General features: G+C 32.6%; 1 protein-coding gene across 1 annotated transcript; it reads left to right on the forward strand.

Annotated features, from left to right (window-relative positions):
* Nucleotides 1-331: 331 nt before the first annotated feature.
* On the forward strand, nucleotides 332-16,604 carry LOC108914201 (cytochrome P450 CYP12A2-like). Its single transcript, XM_018719991.2, has 10 exons — nucleotides 332-705; nucleotides 1,966-2,059; nucleotides 4,008-4,123; nucleotides 10,463-10,695; nucleotides 13,263-13,431; nucleotides 13,486-13,639; nucleotides 13,777-14,025; nucleotides 14,716-14,931; nucleotides 15,829-15,969; nucleotides 16,039-16,604. Exons 1-9 carry the CDS (start codon nucleotides 419-421, stop codon nucleotides 15,934-15,936), a joined length of 1,626 nt encoding a protein of 541 aa, XP_018575507.1. The 5' UTR covers nucleotides 332-418; the 3' UTR covers nucleotides 15,937-15,969; nucleotides 16,039-16,604.
* The last annotated feature ends 5,993 nt before the right edge of the window (nucleotides 16,605-22,597 follow it).

The following is a 22,597-nucleotide window of genomic DNA, read 5'->3' on the forward strand; positions in this document are numbered from 1 at the left end:
TATTACCTGAGATTAGGCAGAAAACCCGTCAATAGATCTTTTACAGAAAAAAGAACAAGATATAGCCGAAAAAAGAAGGTTAAAACATGATTGGGTACTTCGGTTGAAAAGTAAACAAAAATATTACTGTAAAATAGATGTTATTTTTGGTATTGTTACCTTATATGCATGGGTCATCACAAAGCAGTTATCTCGACAACAGTCGGCAATTCTGTTTTGTTCTCAGATAAACTCATATTTGGTTAAATTGGATGACGTAACTGGCTCTGACTTTGTTATTAATGTCAAGGTCAGATTATTGGGCAAAACAAAATCTATTTTGTTTTCACAATCAGACATTCGCATCAGATCGGTGTTAGTGAACGTTCTATTAAATCGCATTTAATTCTGCTTACCCAGGCGACAGTTTCTTAACAAAATGTTGAGGAGCGGGATAAAACTTCATAAGATTGGTGTAAAGTTTATTTCCACCAACCCTTCTAAAAGAACTTCGGAGGCCATAAGTATTTCTAAGAAAGACGACTATTACAAGAATCTAGGCGACTCCGGGGAAAAAGATCTCCTGAAACCACCAAGATGGCATGAAGCTCTGCCGTACGACTCCATTCCAGGACCTAAACCTCTTCCGCTTATTGGGAAAATGTGGAGGTTCATGCCGTACATAGGCCAGTTCAGCAACATGCCTCAAAAAGATATTTATCAAACGTGAGTTACTTATATACTTATTTATTTCTGAAACACCCTGTAGACAGGGTGTTGGTAAATAAGTGCGAAATATTTTAGGGGATGTTTGCCGAAGTTATTTTGTGAAAAAAAGTTTATATAAACGTAGGTCGAAATATGCTTCTTTTCCGAGACACAGTGTTTAAATTTTAATTGTTTACTTATTTTTATTAATTACTTCAAAGAGTTTTAATGATATTGAGTCGAAATTTTGTCGATGGTGGTATTTTATTTACAAATATTAACAGCAACCTACTAGATAATGTATCAATAAAATTAAAAATACACAACTTGCATTAAAATAGGTTTTATTTTTTTTTCCTCAAAAAAATTCCAATGCAATTTGTAAATTGTCTAATGGAAATAAAGAAATTGAAATTGAAATTGAAGTATGTATATGTATTTAGAAAAATATACTGTTAGGTGATTTTTTTTTTATATAATAAACTAACAAACTCGTTTCATAATTTTTTACTCTCTAAAACCCCATATTTTGGAAATTAGACTAAATTAATCGTATTCCAAAGAGAAAATGCGTCTTTCATTTTATTTGAAAAAAGAGCCATTTTGGAATTATTTTCTTTGAATTTAAAGTAATCTTTCAAGTAGTAAATAAATAAATTTAAAATACATACTTCCGAAACTATACATATCGTAAAAATAGTTTGAAATTTGCAACAGAATTTTAAGTAGTGTTGCAGTCAAAATTAAAAAGAACCCTCGATATCCTAACATAATTTAAAACTTTTGTAAAAAGATTTCCTCGAACAATACTTGATGTATTTAAATCAAATGAACAGCTTTAGTTTAGCTAATTTAGATTTAATTAAATCTGTGTTTTTTAAATTATAAAAATAACTACATAGAAAATAACAAATATTAGATACCTTTTTATCTTAAGAATAAAATTGTCAATTAAACGCACTAGATCACTAGAACTTTCAAAATACTTAAAATTAGTGGCACGAAAATTCTGGGATTATTTATGACACTAAACCTCATACATCGCCATTAGTTGTCATATTTGTAAATCAATTTAGCGAGTTTTTGTCTTTAATTAAGTAAATTGCAATAGAAAATTAAAGTATTGGTGTTATGAACAAAATCAGAATTTAAACAAAAATTCATTTATTTCGTTAAAAAGGACTAATAGATTATGATTTACTATTGCTTAGTGGTTACACTTTTTGTTATATTTAATCATACTACATCTACCTATTTTTAATACAATGTTTTCCCCAGATTAAAAAATGAGTATGGCAACATTGTTATGCTTAAAGGAATACCTGGAAGGAATCCCATGGTTTTAGTCTTTGATGTTAATGACATGGAAACTGTAAGTAACATAATGATGTTGTTCAACAAAATCAATTCTAAAGAGTTACAGATAACTTTTTCAAGTATCTTATATCCTTATCTACTCAGATATTATAAGTATTATAGTAATTTTTACCGTTCCATACAAAAATTTTAAAATGCTTATTATTCATTATTTAGTTACAAAAAATAAATAAAAAATATAAATAATTCGAAAATACAGAATTTTTTTGTAATAAGTTCCTTATCTGCTATACAGGGTGTCCCTGAAAAGGATGGACAACGCTTGACCACAGGTTCCTTGGATGAAAATAAGACTATTATCCTAACTTTCCTATATACAAAAATGCACGCCTACTGTGATAAACATATACATATACTTCTAAACATAGAACAGATAACCTAATTTTATTCAAATATGTAATTTGAAAACTGTTTTTCTTAGAAACTTCAAATTTGATATATTGTTGCCTCTTACAAAATTTTGATATCGTTTATGGATTTCGAGTAAAATTGGCCTTTTTTACACATTAAATAATATAAAATTAGTTTAAGATAAATAGAATAGTCTAGTACGAGGTGCCATATAACAAAGAAACAAATTCATAACAATAATTAAAAGGTTCAGTGTCAAGCTAGCTGCGATTTAATTTTAGGTTACTTTGTTTTTTATTGCAATTTATACTTTTGCTGAACAAACTGATGTTATTAGTTTTGGGTTATTGTGGCGGAAATTGTGCTACTTTTCGAACATATGCTGAATTTTCCTAATCGAAGAATTCCAAATCACAACTTTTAACTGTAACATTAAATCGTGGATAATGTACGGCCGGAACTATTCAGCTGGAGGAACAAAGGGTCGAAGAAATTCATCAAGTAATTAAAAGACGTTTAGCGGCAGAAGTTGGCTTTCAAAAAGTTCCGTTAATAGAGTATTAAAAGACTAGTTATTACAGGTTACTATACTAACAGGTGGATAGGTATAGGAAATAATGCCCCTTTAAAATGGCCATCTCGATGCCTGGACCTAAACCCATGTAATTATTTCCTTTGGGGAGCGTTGCGGACCACAGTTTATAACTTTTCAGTAAATACAGAAAACGAATAATGGGAAAGAAAACAACATGAAATTAGTGTTATGAGAGGTAATGCACAATTATTGGATAAAATTCATTTTCATTTTCGAAGAACTAATGCTTGCGTTTAAGAACAAGGAAGTAACTTTGAGCATTTACTGTAATATTATTTTAATGTGATTACAAATATCAATTTAGGTTTATTTAAAATGTTAATGTTGACTTTCTTATATTATTAGTTGATACTGTTTATTTAAAATATTAGTGTTGATTTTTATTTTATTGATTGATAATACTAATACTAAAAATGTGCAGTTATTTTTTTTTAATGTGACGTTTTATCATTATTATTCCCTGTTTTGAGGCTGCAGTTATAAATTATTTTTTACAAATCGGAATTTTTGTCTATATTTAATGTATAAAAAATGCCAGTTTTACTCGAAATCCATAAACGATATCAAAATTTTGTAAGGGCAAAAAATCTGCTAAATTAATGCTTATTTTTAAAAATATAAATTATGTCGTCATAGGCGCACACACAAAAAAGTTACGGGATAGCCAGTGGCGCACAGGCACTAGAAAAAGAAAGTCCTGTATATGTATTCTCACCAAATTCTATATTTACATAAAAAAATAAGTGTATCAAATTTAAAGTTTCTAAGAAAAATAGTTTTCAAATTATTTGAAAAAAACTAGGTTATCTATTCTATATTTAGAAGGCTATACCTCAGTAGGCGTGCACTTTTGTATTTAGGTAAGTTAGGCTAAATAGTCTTATTTTCATCCAAGGAACCTGTGGTCAAGCGTTGTCCATCCTTTTCAGGGACTCCCTGTGTATTATCCGATATATGTATACTATTATATTATTGATATGGCCGTACGTATTCTCAGGCTCTCAGAAATGAAGGAGCATTTCCCATAAGAACAATTCTTGCAGATTCTCTAGGATATTATCGTATGGTAGTAAGAAAAGATGTTTTTGGTGAAGTTGGAGGAGTTATAAGTGTGTAAGTTGTATGGACATTTCTTTTTACTTCAAAATAAGAAGATATAAAATTACGGTCTGTCTAAACGGACAATCGTGGAATTTAAACAAAACGTTGTGGTGGCGGTTTCCATATACGGTTATTTCGCCCATGACAAACACTTCATCATAAATATACAACAGTAAAGAAAAATTCAATGTATTACCACAGACCGCTACTGGAATAAGCCAGCAGCTTTAAATTACCGAATTGCCGATAGAGTACACCACCAGCAGAATTTTAGGAAGAATCAAATGCAGCGGCCCGAATTGCTACGCTTATCCTAGCAACATATAAACAGCGCTTTGGTAATGTTGCCAGACGTACTTACGGATTTCTTTTGTACACTTCTTTATCAATATCTGTTTTTTGCGTTACTGTATTTACTTAAATGTACAGGGTAGCCCATCGAAAACGTACCGCAAGGCCTTACAGGGTAGTAAAGAATTTTTCGGCAAAATACAAAAACAGGTCAAATTTGTTTCTGAGGGGGCTCAAAAAGCATACCAAAATATTCAACCCCCTAAATGGTGCTATCCCCTAAATCTTTTCAAATGGGAATGGAGGTCAAGTGGGGGGTCATTAGAAAGGGCTTTTAATTCTCTATACATCGATTCTTACTTTTTGAAAATCGATTCATTATTTTAGAAAATATGCAGCTTTGAAAATACGAACAATATTTTTGACGAGAAATGCGAAAATCGATTTAATTTTACTTCAAAACTTACGGTATTAGCTTGGTAAATTCCTTCAAAAGAATTCGCTGTTTTTTTTTCTGATTTGCGAATTCTTTAGCCTGATTTTGGTGAGCAAAAAATTGTCCGCTTTTTGTTTCGTATTTAGATAGGCCACAAGAAGTTGCTAGATAACTGTCTTGTGACTTGTAGTTGAAGAGTACCAATACTGCCGAGTCTTTTAAATTGATTAATTATGGTGTACTCAATTCCAGAAAGAGTAGAAATTATTGAGCTTTTTTTCAAAAACAATGAATGCGGAAATCGGGTCGCCGAACTGTTCAACCAACGGCATCCTGAGAAACATGCGTCTGGAAAAATTGTTCGCGAATTGGTGGCCAAATTTCGCGAAACTGGCTCCGTTCATAACAAAAAGAGGCAGGTTGAAAATCCGGTACTAAATGAACCTACGGAAATAGCGGTATTGGGGCAAGTGGCAATGGATAGTACGCTGAGTACAATGCAATTGGCTACTGCGACAGGAGTGAGTCGTACAAGTGTCCAACGAATATTAAAAAAATACAAATTCCATCCTTATAAGATTCGGCTAGTGCAAGAGCTAAATGAAGACGATTTTGATCGTCGTTTGCAATTTTGCGAAATAATGACTGAACGAGCGATAAACGATAATTTCCTCTTTAATGTGTGTTTTTCGGACGAGTGTACGTTCTTCTTGAATGGTTTAGTGAATCGCCATAATTGTCGTTACTGGGCTGATACCAATCCAAGGATTTTCCATGAGACACACTCCCAACACCCCCAGAAGTTGAATGTATGGGCAGGTATTTTTGGAAATTCCATTGTAGGTCCTTTTTTCCTTCCTGGAAATTTGACAGGCGATATGTACTTGGATTTACTACAAAATGTCATCGACCCAGCTCTAACAAATATCATAGAGGACGACCCTGCTTACAATGAACACGAACTGATTTTCCAGCAAGACGGAGCTCCTCCACATTACTCGCTCAATGTGCGCAATTACCTAAATGAGACGTTTCCAGGACGCTGGATAGGACGAAGAGGTGCAATTGAGTGGCCCCCTCGGTCACCCGACTTAAATCCTTTAGATTTCTTTCTCTGGGGGCACATTAAAAGCAAAGTTTACAGCACTCCACCTGATACCTTGGAAGATCTGCGAGGACGAATCATTAATGTATGTCGCGAAGTAACACCGCAAGTGCTCCAGAATGTTCGACAACGGTTTGAAGACAACCTGTATCATTGTATGCAAGTTGGCGGACAACATTTTCAGCATTTACTTGACTAATACCGTAAGTTTTGAAGTAAAATTAAATCGATTTTCGCATTTCTCGTCAAAAATATTGTTCGTATTTTCAAAGCTGCATATTTTCTAAAATAATGGATCGATTTTCAAAAAGTAAGAATCGATGTATAGAGAATTAAAAGCCCTTTCTAATGACCCCCCACTTGACCCCCATTCCCATTTAAAAAAATTTGGGGATAGCACCCCCACTTAGGGGGTTGAAGATTTTGGTATGCTTTGTGAGCCAAAAGTTGTCCCCCTCAGAAGCAAACTTTACCTGTTTTTGGATTTTGCCGAAAAGTTCATTACTACCCTGTAATGCCTTGCGGTACGTTTTCGATGTTCTACCCTGTATAATGTATGTATCGATAAAAATGTTTTTAAAGAATTAACGAATATCTATGTAGTTTCATATGATATTCTTCAGCAGTCTCACAGTTAGGTTATTTAATCATAATTTCGTTAATTAGCTACTATTTCCTTTTTTTGGTATTGAAATATTGCAGAAAATATATTTCCAAATAAACAAAATTCGTGATGATATTTTAAACAGCTTGTAATAAGTATAATTTTTTAAATATTTGATGATGATAAATCTATTTCATATTGGTGGGTTATTAGCACGTCGCGCGTCGGGGGAAGTACAGGTTTTTTTTGTATTTTGACATCCACTTATAAGTAGGTTTAATAATTAAAGATAGAAAAAAAAAATTAAATACAAATGTACGATTTTTTCTTTTATTTCTTTTGACATCAAATCATTTAAAAAAAATTAAAATTCAGTCTTTAAACAGTTACAGAATAAAAATAAAAAATATGATAAAATATGGTTATATTAAAAAATTTACTGTGAAACGTATTTTGTTATTTGTAAGATATAGTAATATACCTAAATCATCTATATCCTCAGCATGGTCAGAAATTAGCAAATCTTCCCAGAACTTTAATCTGTTCTTAGGAATAATCGGCACAGAAGATAAAACAACTCCTCTGTGTAACTCTAAGTTTTTGCAGCAGGTTTTGTTTTCTCTCCAAAGTTATTCTACAGTTTATTTTACGGCAATTAGGCTTTGACAACAGTACCTTTTTTATGCAAAATATGATTAATTTTCATATTTTCGGTTCAGAAAGTACAAAGAATTGCGTATAAAAAAAATTGTAAAATTTGCCCCATGGTCCCGCATTTTCTGACGCCCCTGTAGCTAATTTTGATTTTTATATTATGCCGATTATTAAGCATGTAAACAGTAATACAACCCCAGAATTTCGCAATTTAATATTAAACCCTATTGAAGTTATGCGTTAAAAACTGTTTCCTGAATTACCCCTTCAAGGGGCTGTATCTCCCTTAGGGACCGCTACTGACAAAAACTCTACTAAGGTTTTCATCATATTTCGACATGTTCCACATACTTTCCAACTTTGAGTACTTACTTATTTCGTTAATACCTTGTATATTACTAAAAATCTTAAAATAAAGGTGCCTGGCAAGAATTCGATATCACTGGGGACGTGGAATACATTGTTTTTAAATTTAATTTAAATGAAACTACTATTATATCTGACAGGTTAACTCAGAGGCGGACTGGCTAGATGAACAGGTCCGGGAAACATTCATCAAGCGGCCCGTTTTTTGAAAGTTTCAGAATTTATTTTATTTTAAATAGGCTCTTCGTGAATGATATTTGAAATATTTGAAAAAAGTTAGCCATAGATAATTTGATATTGTTTTAAAAATAATTAATCTCACAATTTGTTTGTAGACAAAAATTAAAATCTTAAATTAAAATAATTTAGATTTTTTTAAAATGGATAAGTAGTAGTTGGAAGGTATAAGAAGTTAAAGCATTATTCTTTTTAATAAATAAATAATCATTAAAATATATATTTTGTATCAATCGAAAATATTGTGTTGTAGAGCTAAGTATAATCTAAAAATTCAATTTAATATAAAAGGAGATTTTTTAAAAGTGTATTTATATGCTACTGATGCAAAGGGAAATACGTTTGTCAATATTTCTATTCCATTTAAAATTCTGTAACAACATATGATGCAGCTTTTACATGGCTCATGTTTCTTTTTATTTTTTCCTTTATCTTTCTGCTGAGTTTTATCAGTTTCATATTCTGTGATTCCTTCACTTTCACTTTCATCAAATTGACGTGTTTCATACTCATCCAATGGAGTTTGTACAAGTTTTTGTTCCACTGGTGTGCTAAACTTGTTAATTCATCTCTTAGTTTTTGAGGAGTTATTTCTGGTTCATATATGACCAATTTCTCACACAGTTTGTTAAAAACTGGAGCTTTTAATCCTTTCATGCGTATTGTATCTAAGTTTTTTGGATCCAAAAAGGCAATATCAACANTTTTTTTTGTGATTAAAGTATAATTCAAATATTATTTATTGTTTAAAATATAAGCAAATGAGAAATTAACTCATTATATTACTAATTTTCGTCATAGTTTGAAAATAATTGGTGTTTAAAAAATTTCAGAATATTTAAATAAATTTGTTTTTGATCTTTGATAAACCGTATATAAGTTTATGAACTTACCTTTGATACAATAGAAAAATAAAGTTGACAAGTAAAGGAAGTTTAAAGATAGATAGATAGATAGATAAAAGAACTATCGGACTGTTGAAAGACCAATAACGATAGGCATTTGAAACCACCCGTACAATTTTCTTGAATTCCTCGCTTGCATAAATAACTTTAAACACGTTTTAAAGTAGGCTGCCAATGAAGAAAACTATTGCAAACTTAGACCTGGTAAGTACTCGGAATACCAAAGGTATTTTTCAAAAAATTAGCCCGGATATCCCAAGTACATTTAGTGTAAATAACGGTTAACTTTGATCGGCTATAACTACGCAACTAATTGACCAATCGATCTGTTTTTTTTTTTAAAAGAAGCGTTTTTCCAAGAACTTTTAAAACCTGCTTTAAAAAATTTGGTTTGGTAGAATATTTATTCACAGTTATTCTAAATGCTCATAAGTACAAAAATTCGACCAATATCTAAACAAGCGCCAGAGCTCTCCTAATTGACGGATTCGAATTTTTCAATAATGTTTGAAAGCTTGAGAGCTCTTCTATATGTGATTAAATTTTCAAGTATCTAAGGGCTTTAGTTTTTGCTGTGCAAAATTTTGAAATTTTGCAAATTTTTTTTCAAAATCTGGATTGCAAAATTATTATGCAAAATCTATCGAACCGATTTTGATAAAATTTGGTGTGATAATTCTACATAACATGAAGTTTTCTTGACCCAATTTAAATACCCCAAAAAAATTCCCTAAAAAGCATTGTTTTTTAACCCCATTTTTGCGATTTTTTCGATTTTTACCAAAATAATCACGATTCATTCGATTTGTAACTAGTCCTGTTTTGTAAAAAATTTAATTACAAACATTTTTTTCCTCTTCCATTTTCGCCTAAAATCAACTCTTGAAAAGATACATAATTAAATAGGAAGAAAAATATGACATTTTTCGAATTTTTTTAACATATTGTGCCGCCAAAAGTTAAGCCCACGTTTTTTTTATGCGCATAGAAAAATGTTCATTTCTAGTGATATTTGAAAGCCAAACAGCCAAAAATCTCTGTGGATATACGATTCACCCAAACCAAAACAGATACCGCCTAGTCTATTTTTTCATTTTCACTTTTATCACATTGACGTGTTTCATACTCGTCCAATGGAGTTTGTACAAGTTTTTTCCACTGGTGTGCTAAACTTGTTAATGCATCTCTTAGTTTTTGGTGAGTTATTTCTGGTTCATATATGACCAATTTCTCACACAGTTTGTTAAAAACTGGAGCTTTTAAGCCTCAGATCACATGTAATTGTCGGCCAAGGTGAAGTCGACATTTCTTATTTTACTGCCCTAGGTGTGTAATATATACTTTTTTTTATTTCTTTCCAAATTTTTTCCTTGATTTTTTTTCGAATTTATTGCCCAAAATTTTTTCCAATTTTTGTTTTTCAAATTTTTTTTTTCAATTTTTTTTTCATATTTTTTTCATTTTTTTTTTTAATTTTTATTTCAAAAATATTTTTCATCCTTCTACAGCACGGACCGGCCCAAAATGTCCGCGGCCCATCGGGAAACCTCCCGAGTTCCCGCATAGCCAATCCGCCTCTGGGTTAACTAAGTCAAAAATACCCCTAGAAAATACAAGAATAGCTAATTGTTTATAGCTCGATCAAAAATATTTTTCAAAAAATAATCCTGTTCCAAAAAAATGTCAAAACAATTTGTGATGTTTAAAATGTACAAAGTAAGGAGTAAACTAAGTTAAATTGACACTGTTTTAGTCATGGAGAAAAGTGGTTTAAAGTCAGATCGGTAGTAAACCCAATCTTGATGCAGCCTAGGACAATTCAACAGTATTTAGGAAATATGGATAAAGTCGCTCATGAATTGGTTGATAATATTCGATATTTCTCGAAACAAAATGAAAAAAACGAAATGCCGGACGATTTCCAGGGCGAGTTATATAAGTGGGCATTGGAATCAGTTGGAGTGGTCGCACTCGACAGGCAATTAGGTACATAAGTAATGAGATTTAAATTTCGATGATAAGTAGGTATGACATTTTTGAGTCATAGGTTCAAGTGAATTCACTGAACTAGCAATTATTATTATTAATGTGACATATATCATATTTTTGATAGAGTACATACCTAGTGGGGTTTTCCACTGAGAACTTTAGATAAAAAAGTAACATAATAACTGATAAAATGGATCACTTATAATCACCATTTAAAGAGCCCTTTTCAAATAAAAAAGTTATTTGTTAATATCTGATAAGATTGTAAATAAATAGTTACGTCTACGATCGACATGATGCCATCGCTGATTGGTTGAATAGAACCTCCTGAAAAATTACACCAATCATAGGCGATGATGTTTTAATGTAATCTTAATCTTATTGTTTTAATTTTACTGAATAGGCAAGGAAACAGAGTTGGACGTGACTTTTTGTTTCGGCAAGCTGAATTTATCACTATAGATGCTAAATATTATGTACAATAACATATTAGTTTCTACAGTCATAAAAATGAGGGGAAGATTGTTTACAGGCTGGTTAATTGTATAATTTGTACGTAAATTCACATTTTTCGCTTATAACTTTTTCCGTTCATTTCCATGAGAAAACAGTAAAGTACTTTTTTTTTGTCTTCAAAAGACCTACAAAACTAGCCCTCGAGCGTCAAAAAATATATTAGATCAAAAGTTATAAACAGAAGAATTTTATTTATAACTATTGAATTAAACATTTATAAACTGCGTTATTATTACCAGAACATTTTCGCATCGCATCCTCTCATTCCTAATAACTCACGCGAAATCTGGAATCGGAATAGTTTACAAGTTATGGCCTTCATGCCCGAGCATCTTCCACAATCGCACTGATTTTTTTCATGATAGATTTCATAATAATACCACAGCTTATTATTAAGCTCTGATAATACATTGAAATCTATCATTTTTTTTTTAATTTCAAATTTGCAACCTGGAAAGTTTTTTTTATTTTTTAGCCTTAGTTGCAAAATGTATACGACGCACGCTCGTGATATAGTTATATATTATTACATATTTGGAAAGCTTATGAAAAGAGCTTTAAGTTGAAAAAAAAATCGTCAAGATTCGTTGAAAAACAACATACTGTCAAATATATTATTTTCAAGCGAATTTCGCTTTTTTAGCGGCAGGACTATGAATATTATCGTCATTTTCTGCGGACTCGCTGTCATTTACTTCCCCCACCCTTCCGCCGTTTCAAAGTTCGCCGAAAAATCAAGCGACCATCTGGCTTTTGACAATATTTCTTATATCTTCTTCTTTTTCTTTCTTATTTGTTAAACAATACGCCGTCAACTTTGACAGTGCATATAATAATAAATATCCCTTCAAAAAAACAAGGGTTACATCACTGTACTAATTAAAAAAAAACGTTTTACCTTTAATGTGCTATCAATTTACTTCCAACAATAGTTTCTGAATAAATCGTACCTTTCTATTATACTGTACTCCACATGTGGTCCAAATTTCTTAACAGCTTCAGTAACAATTAAAAAAATACATTATATTTCTTATAAAATTTTATTTCTCCTTTATGAAGCCTATACTATAAAATGTTTTGAAAAGTAAGATTTATTCAGAATCTGTGGAAGGATACTCTTTATCATCAGTTTTTTCAAATTTATTAGTGCTGTATTAATTACTTTTTGAAGGACTACTTCAAACTATTGGATGCATGTCATTCTTAGTAGTACCTATACGTCATATAAAATTTTAAAACAATGTATTAGTTCCCAAAATAAAACAAAGTTATTATTTTTTGTTGACTTGAACACCCTGTATCTCGGAAGTTATCAACTTTTCGAAAAAGATAAATAAATAGCAAAATGAGATTGTTTTAGAATGTTCTTAGTCCAATTAAATGGGCCTTTAAATTTAAATTGCCTGAATTTTTTATATAAGTTAGTTTGAGGTATACGTATAAATAACAATAAGTGGCAGTAATTTTTTTTTTCAACCCACGACCAGGGGTGACAAAATATAAAATAAAGGGATTTTCAGAGATAGAAAAAAAATTCTTATGATAGTTGTAGAGCACAAAACTCTACATAAAAATGGGCTATTGACTTTTTCATGTACTATTAAAATTAACAGAGTTAGGGTAGCTAGAAGTTAAGGGAAGATTTAAGAAATTTAAAAAATTCATAACCAAAAAAATGAATAAATTTTTTAATTTTTTTTCAATCTACTCTAAAAAATGTAAAGTTTCTTTTCAAAGAAATAGATATATTTTTTAATTTTTAATAAAAAAGTTATAACAATTTCAATTTTTTAAACGTTAATTTTTATGATTTAACACTAAGACAACTTTTTCCATTCATATCATTCGATTGATTATTTAAAATAATCAAAAGTTGCTTTCGAAATTTTGTTTTGCGACTTTTTTTATGAAATAAGTTTGAAATGACTTAAGGATTAAAATAAAATCACAAAATCTGACATTTATCTTAGCGAGTCGTTATTACCCTTCTTATGAAAGATTTTTCTCTAATACCTAAAACTTACATTTACTAACCTTTGAAATTTCAGGATGTCTAGATTTAACTGCCCCTAAGGATTCCGAGCCACAGCAATTTATATCCAATGTAAATGAATTTTTTGACCTTATGTATCGGTTAGACTACCTCCCACCAATATGGAAATTCATCCAAACTCCCACATTTAAACGTTATGTCAAAGTTTTAGACATTATAACTGAGTAAGAACGTATGTATTTTTAATGTGTATCCACTAGGTATCTATTATTTTTTAGCACAACGCGTAAATATGTAGAAGAATCTTTGAACAGGTCTGTTGCGGAAAATATACCAGACGATCAACTCAGTGTGACCCAAAGACTGGCCAAAATGGATAAAAAGATTGCTGTTGTTATGGGCATTGATATGTTGATAGCTGGAATAGACACGGTAATCCTGTTGATTTCTGCACCTTGTTAAATGTACTCATATGGTTGAGTAGATACAAGACCTTTCAAAAGACCTGTGGAATGACCCTCATTTACATTTACAGATGTCACTGAAATATTTTCACCTCTTTTTTTTAGACAGGAAAAACGTTGGCTACCTTGTTGTACTTCCTTGCAAAAAATCCAGACAAACAGCAGTGTCTCCGAGAGGAAGTATTGAAAAATCTTCCGGAAAAAAATTCTCCAGTCACCAAAGAGGCTTTGAATAAATCGCCATATCTTAAAGCAGCAATCAAAGAATCGATGAGGATAGCTCCAATAGCGATAGCAAATGCGAGGACGACCATAAAGGATTTGGTCCTTGGAGGCTATCAAGTTCCAAAGGGTGTAAGTATAACCAATAGATTTTAATCTGACGTACTCTAATGTCTTATCCACATTTGCATTGTATACGTGTAAAAATATTCAGTAACGCTTAACATTTAACGCGTAGGTATATGGATAAAGTATTCCCATTTATTTTCTATTGTTGGATACAGACTGAAATTTTGGTTGCAATTTCAGGCGGTGGATGGGCTCTTACTTTGAAATATGCTTCATATTAACAAATTTTAATAAAAAAAATAAAATAACAGCTTTCAAAACTTATTCTGCAAGAATTCACCATTAAATATTGGTTAAAATATAATGGATGCTTACAACATAAATAAAATAAATATTACGAAATGTATCGTTATGAGATTCAACTAAAATAACAGCCAGTTTCATAGAAACTGGTATTTCCATAATTTTACTAAACCTTAAAGAAGGAAATACTATTCAGCATTTGCAACTTGTCTTGAAATCAAATGGTGAATCGTTCCATTATAAACTCAATATAATTCCATTTCATACACAAGCCCCTAATGGTAGATTTTTTTTCAACTACCGACTAAAGTTATTTGTCGATTCAGACCATCACTTATTTCTGCATGTAATTTTAAATATAATTTTAATATCAAGTAATCTTATTAGGACTAAATATGTTCAAATGTTTTTGTTCTACAAAAATGAAATAATCTTGTTTTTCTTCCGCAGACTGACGTCGTCACCTTGCATCTCCTTAGTTCCAATTCGGATGAAATATTCAAAGATGCTGATAAATTTATTCCTGAGAGGTGGCTTCGAACAACGGAAGACCAATACTCATCTAAAAACGTGCATCCCTTTGCATACATGCCTTTCGGTTTCGGACCTAGGTCATGCATTGGCAAGCGCCTGGCCAATTTGGAATTAGAAGTAGCGACAACGAGGGTGGGTACTATACTTATTCAATTAATAGTTTTGAATTTTTAAATGATATTTTATTAAAATCATCGAAAATGCTTTAAACTGAAAAACACTAGTATAAATTCAGGGCCTGATAGAATTTCAAAAATACTAGAATTTGTTCCTATGAACCATGGACGTATCTCTTTTCGTTTTCAAGATTCAGGGTGTTGAAAATAATTTTTTAGAATCTAGTTTCGGTCCTATCTTCTACAAAATTCGACCGAGTGATCGTAAATTTTGTTATGTATGGTTTCTGGGGATGCTAAATGCTCTGGAGCTATTAATTTTGGACTATATCATACAGAGCGTTCAGTGCAGTACTCCACGGGAACATTTTAGGTCCTAACTTGTTTGAGGTTAATCTTTTTGCCCCTTTTGTGACTTGCTATTATAGCAAATTTTATTCTAAACAAAAAAAGTGCTATTGTAAGAAGTGCTAAAATTTGCCAGTTTTCGAGAAAAACCAGGCATACTGTGCCGAAGTCAGCTAGTGTCCCAAATTGTTGTTTTTTATTTCAAGTAGGCTTGTGTCAAATGTGTCGAATGAGCGTGCTATGTGAATTATCAGAACAAACATTTATTTTAATTCGTGTAATAAGAAATTTCTACTTGTTACGGTATGAGAAACCGCACATAACAAAATTTAAGTTCATTCGGTCGAATTTTGTGGAATATAGGACCGAAACTAGATTGTAAAAAATTATTTTCAACTACCTGTATTTTGAAGACGGAAAAATGGAACAAATGTAATATTTTTTTAAATTCCAACAGGCCCTGAATTTATGCTAGTGTTTTTCAGAACATCCTATATATTACGTGTAAAATTTCACTTTAACATAAGTTTTGTTATTCATAGAGCTGTTTCATATCTTTTTTCAGATTATAAGGAACTTTGAACTGTCATGGCATCACGAAGATATGAAATTTTCCGGAAATTTAATGTATGGAATAACAAAACCTCTTAAACTCAAAGTAAAGGAGCTCTAAAAAAATTGTGTTGAATTATGCGATATTTGTAAGGTAATATATTGTTGTATACAGGACAGACAGAGAAAATTCCCCTGCCTATTTTCTTCATTATTTTTTTAGATGATGTTATAAAATATAGGAAACCTTTCAATATTTGTTGCAAAAAAAATCGACCATTACAAACATACCTACACTGTATATTTTTGCAAATTTGAATTTTTGGGGTCTATCTCCAACAGAAAGGAAAGTAGGATCGAACGACTGGATATAGTGGAACAGGAGAGGATATTTTCCGGTTAACTGTATTTTATCGAACCAATCAGCGATCGCGTTATCTCGAGCGTACGGTTTTTAGTTGACCGTACCAGCCGTGCAATGTTGGTCACGTGACTTATAATCATATATGAAGGGTCTGTATAAGGGTAACCACTAACCTTCCCGAAATATTTTTATTTTGGAATTTATTAATGCTAATTAAGTTAAAAGTATAATATAAGATATTAGGGTATTTGTCAAAATACTTATAGTATATAACTTTATTTTTATATACATGTAAATAAAAATATGTTTTTGTTCTCTATCAGAATGTTTTGGTTTTATGAGATGTTAGATTTAAGTTTTTATATCTATTCGTATACAATAACGCCTTATTGTTATAAAATATTAAATAAATAAATAATATTTTACTATAGTTTTTTTTTATTCACGGAAGATAAAGAATTAGAATATTAAAACGATGGATGAAATATAACTTTATTATTTCATTAAGTCTCGTCACCAGCAATGATGCGTTTCATGACGACTTGGTAGTCAGAAATTGTTTCACATATGTCGGGCCCTAGCCGGCGGGGCCCAGCCAGGACAAAAGGAGGTCCCACAAAGCGCCTACACCGGCCGCATTTGCGGTCGGGGTAGACGACGGATGGGGCCCACCTACGAAGCCTGTCCAGGCCTACACGAGATGAGGCAGGATAAAGAGGGATAATCCCCCTCGATCCCAAATCATTGAGGCCAATTTCTAGCCATGGAATAATGGCGCGGCGCACATATGTCAACCCTGTTCATCCTTAACGCTTTCCCTGCCTTCTTTAAAGTCTTTGTACATCCCCTACAAATCCTAGTACATCCTGATTGGTGTGCACCGTAAATTTCTTCTCGGTTTTTATTTGTGCAAAATTTTTGTTCACTTTTTTGACAAGCTGTCATTTCGTTACGGATAAAAATAATGAGGTGAAATTGTAGGGTCATAAAGGACTCGATGAGACCTTTAAAAAGATGTATGGCACGACCCCTATCCCCTATTCAAATTTGAGGGGTTGTTCTCTCCCCAGCTAGGGGGTTAAAGCTGCGGGGATGAAAAAAACTGAAAAATAGTTCCCTCTCAAATCAAAAGTCGACGTGTCCGAGCGTTTTCCCAGATTTATATTTTAAACCAAAAAAATCGGGGTGGAAAGTTTCCATTGGCCCACCCTGTATATTGTACATAAGCACAAATGACCCGAATAACTGTTACTTAGGATGGGGTAATAAAAGTATGTACCTGGAGAGAAGGATAAAAACCGAAAATATTCGAGGTACGAACAAGAAGTCTTGAAGCCTAGCTCTTGCTCGGTTGTGTCCCGTGTTACCAGCGAAATTAGTAGAATAAAATTTTCCATACTACTTAGAGTTTTTTTCCTCCTTTGAAGTCCAAACCACTACAAGTTACTAGCATCTCCGCGGACACTTGCATCTGTCAAGTTTTTTCTTTAAAAAAAATCTCAAAATCTATAACTCCTAGGTATAGGGAATATTTAGTAGAGTGACCCTCAAATTTCACGTAGAGTCCAAAACTGCAATAATATATAGGGTGTTGCATTTAAAATAACGAAGATGACGTCAACTTATAACCGGAAGCGTTAGGTAGACGCTATTATTTTAGTTTAAAATATAGATTTACAACAAAAATGAACCACAATACCAAATATTTTAACACAATCTACAATGTAATTTGAGAAAAAATTCTAACAAAGCATTACTATAGCATCATGCATCCCAGTCTTATTCTCCTGTACTGTAAGTGTTCGACGTGAATCGCCAGACGGGGATCCACAATCTCATTTGCCGGTAATTCAAAACAATAATCTGATTCCTAATGCAAAACCGGCTGCGCCCGGCAGGTTATTTAAACTTGGCGACTCGGGGGAAATTAGAGAAAACCTCGAATCGAATTTGTCGAATACGTACGCAACGAGAATCGCAAACATATCATTGTCATAATATAATAATATTCTGCGCACGGTCCACTAAAACAAATTCATGCATAATTATTTCACACACGCCGTCGCGTCTCACTCCGCGTAATGACATGCACATTCGTGTCTAATTTACTATTTTATTATGCAACACTCGTGTAATTCTATCGATTGCCGTAATGAACAATCAGACTTTTCAACGCTGATTAGGTATTGTGCGGCGCTGGTTTACCGAACATCAGGTACCTATTTTCTTTTTATATCCGTTGTGGTATCTTTTCCTCTTATTGCTTTGGGACCTCTGAATAAGTAAAGGCGGCTTCAAGATACTGAAAAGCAACTAATGCGACTGAATTCGACACGCACCAACCGTAGATTTCTGCTCTGGTTGCAGAACTGTATTACCAGAGTCGACGTTCGATCCCACTTTATGGTGGCTCTACCAATTCTCGGGCATTGATCTTCGGTTTGGATTTTCACATCTGGGCCCTGCGGATTCAGGCGACTGATAGTTGTTGAATTCTCCATCGTAAAATCTTGCTGTTATTTTGGATTTATACAAGGCAACTGATTACATAGACCAACAAAATTTAACTTTTGCTGCACTTTTTATTTGAAAATCACTAATTTAGAAAATAATAATTCAAAACCAGCAAAATTGCAACTTTTATGTAGCTTTATTTATAAACACCTAAGAAACGACAAAATCCAAACAACCAAGACGACTTTGCAAGATTTTGAATAATATCAAAATAAATTGATTAAGAAATGTCAAAAAAAGACCCTAATCTTTATTTCATGAACCATAAAGAACTGTGGAAGCAGATAAAATGTTATACACCACGCAGCAGTTAAGTATAATTTACCAGTCTCGGACTCTGTTGCCAGCGCTCGTTCCGCTCAAAATCGTCCTCGACTGGTAAATAATACTTACCTCCTTTATGGTGTAAATAACTATAATGTAATCTACAGTAGTCTTCCCTTGTCTCTCAATCTTTTGTGTAACTACTTAATTTGAAACACTGTTTTTATTTGGTAAGCAAAAGACTAGTATTTACGGTTTAAAAATATTCTGGGAATGTTAGAAAATAAAGGACTGAAAATATTTTCATATTAAAAATAATCATAGTCCGGAATAGCACCTTGCGGAAAACACTCTGGGCCGGTGTTCCGCACCAGCCTCCTTTGAATCTCCCACTGCGATGAAATTCTGCTCGAATAATTACATCCAGAGCATCATTGCATTCCTCCGTCTCGGCCTTTGGAGATCCCACTTTTAAAACGTACCGAATATGAACAGCCAGCTGGGATTTTATAATTTATAATTGCTTGCCGACAAGTTCATATTATTTTGTATTAGCGCAAAGCTTTTGCAGCTCGAAAGTTCAGATTCAGATATAGGATTTTAGTTCGGTAATTGCTTATTAACCTCCTGGGCTTATTACGCCAACTTTTAGCACGTACCTTTGTAAACAGTTCGTTTCAATTTTACTGCGGAAATTGAACGGTTCTGCAACAGGAGTAACATCTGGAAAGGACTTTTTGGTTGGATTTTGCAGAACGGAATCCGTGTAATAAGCTCCAACAAAAAGNGAATATCAAAATAAATTGATTAAGAAATGTCAAAAAAAGACCCTAATCTTTATTTCATGAACCATAAAGAACTGTGGAAGCAGATAAAATGTTATACACCACGCAGCAGTTAAGTATAATTTACCAGTCTCGGACTCTGTTGCCAGCGCTCGTTCCGCTCAAAATCGTCCTCGACTGGTAAATAATACTTACCTCCTTTATGGTGTAAATAACTAATGTAATCTACAGTAATCTTCCCTTGTCCCTCAATATTTTATGTAACTACTTAATTTGAAACACTGTTTTTATTTGGTAAGCAAAAGACTAGTATTTACGGTTTAAAAATATTCTGGGAATGTTAGAAAATAAAGGACTGAAAATATTTTCATATTAAAAATAATCATAGTCCGGAATAGCACCTTGCGGAAAACACTCTGGGCCGGTGTTCCGCACCAGCCTCCTTTGAATCTCCCACTGCGATGAAATTCTGCTCGAATAATTACATCCAGAGCATCATTGCATTCCTCCGTCTCGGCCTTTGGAGATCCCACTTTTAAAACGTACCGAATATGAACAGCCAGCTGGGATTTTATAATTTATAATTGCTTGCCGACAAGTTCATATTATTTTGTATTAGCGCAAAGCTTTTGCAGCTCGAAAGTTCAGATTCAGATATAGGATTTTAGTTCGGTAATTGCTTATTAACCTCCTGGGCTTATTACGCCAACTTTTAGCACGTACCTTTGTAAACAGTTCGTTTCAATTTTACTGCGGAAATTGAACGGTTCTGCAACAGGAGTAACATCTGGAAAGGACTTTTTGGTTGGATTTTGCAGAACGGAATCCGTGTAATAAGCTCCCACAAAAAGAGCTCTGTAAGTGACTTTATTAAAGCAATTATCTTCAGTTAGTTGTTCGCTGCTTTGAAAACGGTTGTTGATATGGCTTACAAAAAACGTTAAATCATATTTAATCTCTTAAAATTGAAAACTGTAGTGAACTGCAAAATCTTTTCAGAGTGTTAAAAGTTAATTTATTAATTTGACTGTGTCAGTCATAACATCCTACTGAAAAAACTGTCTTATTATGGCTTTGAGAACTCGAGCATTTCTTTGGTGGAGTCATTTCTAACAAATAGACTTCAATATGTTTATCTTAATGGCAAGAATTCTGATAAAATGGCCATCAAGTATGGTGTCCCACAGGGATCCGTATTGGGACCTGTGCTGTTCCTTATATACATAAACGATTTGCCAAATAGTGATAATCACTGTAAATTTATTCCCTTCGCAGATGACACGACAGTTATAAACACTGAAAATAATTACGATAGTTTGAAAGAAAACGTTTTAACATCTCACCATAGTATCAGACAGTGGTTTAGTGCAAACAGATTATTCCTAAACAATGACAAAACATCGTCAGTTCTGTTCTCATTACGCTACGTGGGGGATGAGATGGCTAATTACACCCCTCAGGCCAAGTTTCTTGGGGTTTGTATTGACCAGAGGATGACTTGGGAGGCCCACGTCACTGAGCTTTCCAAGAAACTATCTAGAATCATTTTTCTTATAAGAAGTCTTTCCGATTCTGTCTCGACGGAACTTTATTGACAGCCTACTACGCAGTTTTTCATTCTAATATGATTTACTCAATACTTAATTGGGGTCACTCCTGCCATGCAGAAAAAATTTTTAGTCTACAACGAAGGTGTATACGAATCATTGCCGGGCTTCAGTATAGAGCTGACTGTAGGAAGCAGTTTGTTAGATACGGCGTTCTCACTCTGCCTTGTGTATTTATTCTTGAATGCCTTGTTTTCATTAGAGAACATCTGATCAGTTTTGAGTCAAACAATTCATTTCATGAATATTCAACCAGGAATAAAAACCAAATCAGGCACAACTTTTTGCGATTGAACAGAGCTAGAAATGGGACAAATCATTATTGCATTAGATTTTATAACAAATTACCAGTCAATGTCAAAAATCTATGCCCAATTTATTATAAAGGTGTCTTGAAAAACTTTCTTAAATCGAATGCATTTTATACACTTGATGAATTTTTAAATCATAATTTTGCTAATCTAATTTTAAATTGTAAGTCGAAATGTAATGTTTGTATTTTATAGTTATCTGTACTTTATGTACTTTATTATTGTTTTTATAATATGATGTGCTTCTCTTTAATTTGTATTTTAATTGTATGCTTTGGCCATGTTTTTCTTTGACGTGTGTAAACATTTTTCTTATGTAATAACACCAATAAATGCTTACTTACTTACTTACTTACTAATACGGTTTTTCTCAAATTGCCGAACAATTAAAAGTTTTCATGCCTGTTATATTCGTGGACGAAAATTATATTCACACTTCTCATATGCATAATAATGGACAGAGTTTCAAGATATCAAAGACTCGTTACATCAAATGATGGGAATGAAAAAGGATTCATGCCCAATGCATTTCAAATCAAACTGTAAAAGTGGTGACTATCATAATGATATGAACTTTGAAAATTATAAATAGTGGTTACAGAAGAAACTTATTCCCAGTTTAGAGCCAAGCTAGCGATTGACAATGCTCCGTACCACAATGTTCCAGATTTAAACCACATAGAACTAGTTTGGACTGTTATGAAAGAGTACCTATTTTTGTGTATAAAACATTGAAAATATGTATGGTCAAGCGTCAGTGTAGATGTTCGCAACTTTTATACAGGGTTCTTCACGGTAAGTGGCTATTAGACGTTTCAGAGGAATACCGGAAGTAGCTGTCAACTTCGTTATTTTAAATGGAATTCCCTATATATTATTTATTTATTTATTTATTTATTTTTTATTTAAAATATACATCCAACAGGCGATGCCCAAC

The sequence above is a fragment of the Anoplophora glabripennis genome, unplaced genomic scaffold, assembly GCF_000390285.2.
Source record: "Anoplophora glabripennis isolate ALB-LARVAE unplaced genomic scaffold, Agla_2.0 scaffold1, whole genome shotgun sequence".
NCBI classification, from domain to species: domain Eukaryota; kingdom Metazoa; phylum Arthropoda; class Insecta; order Coleoptera; family Cerambycidae; genus Anoplophora; species Anoplophora glabripennis.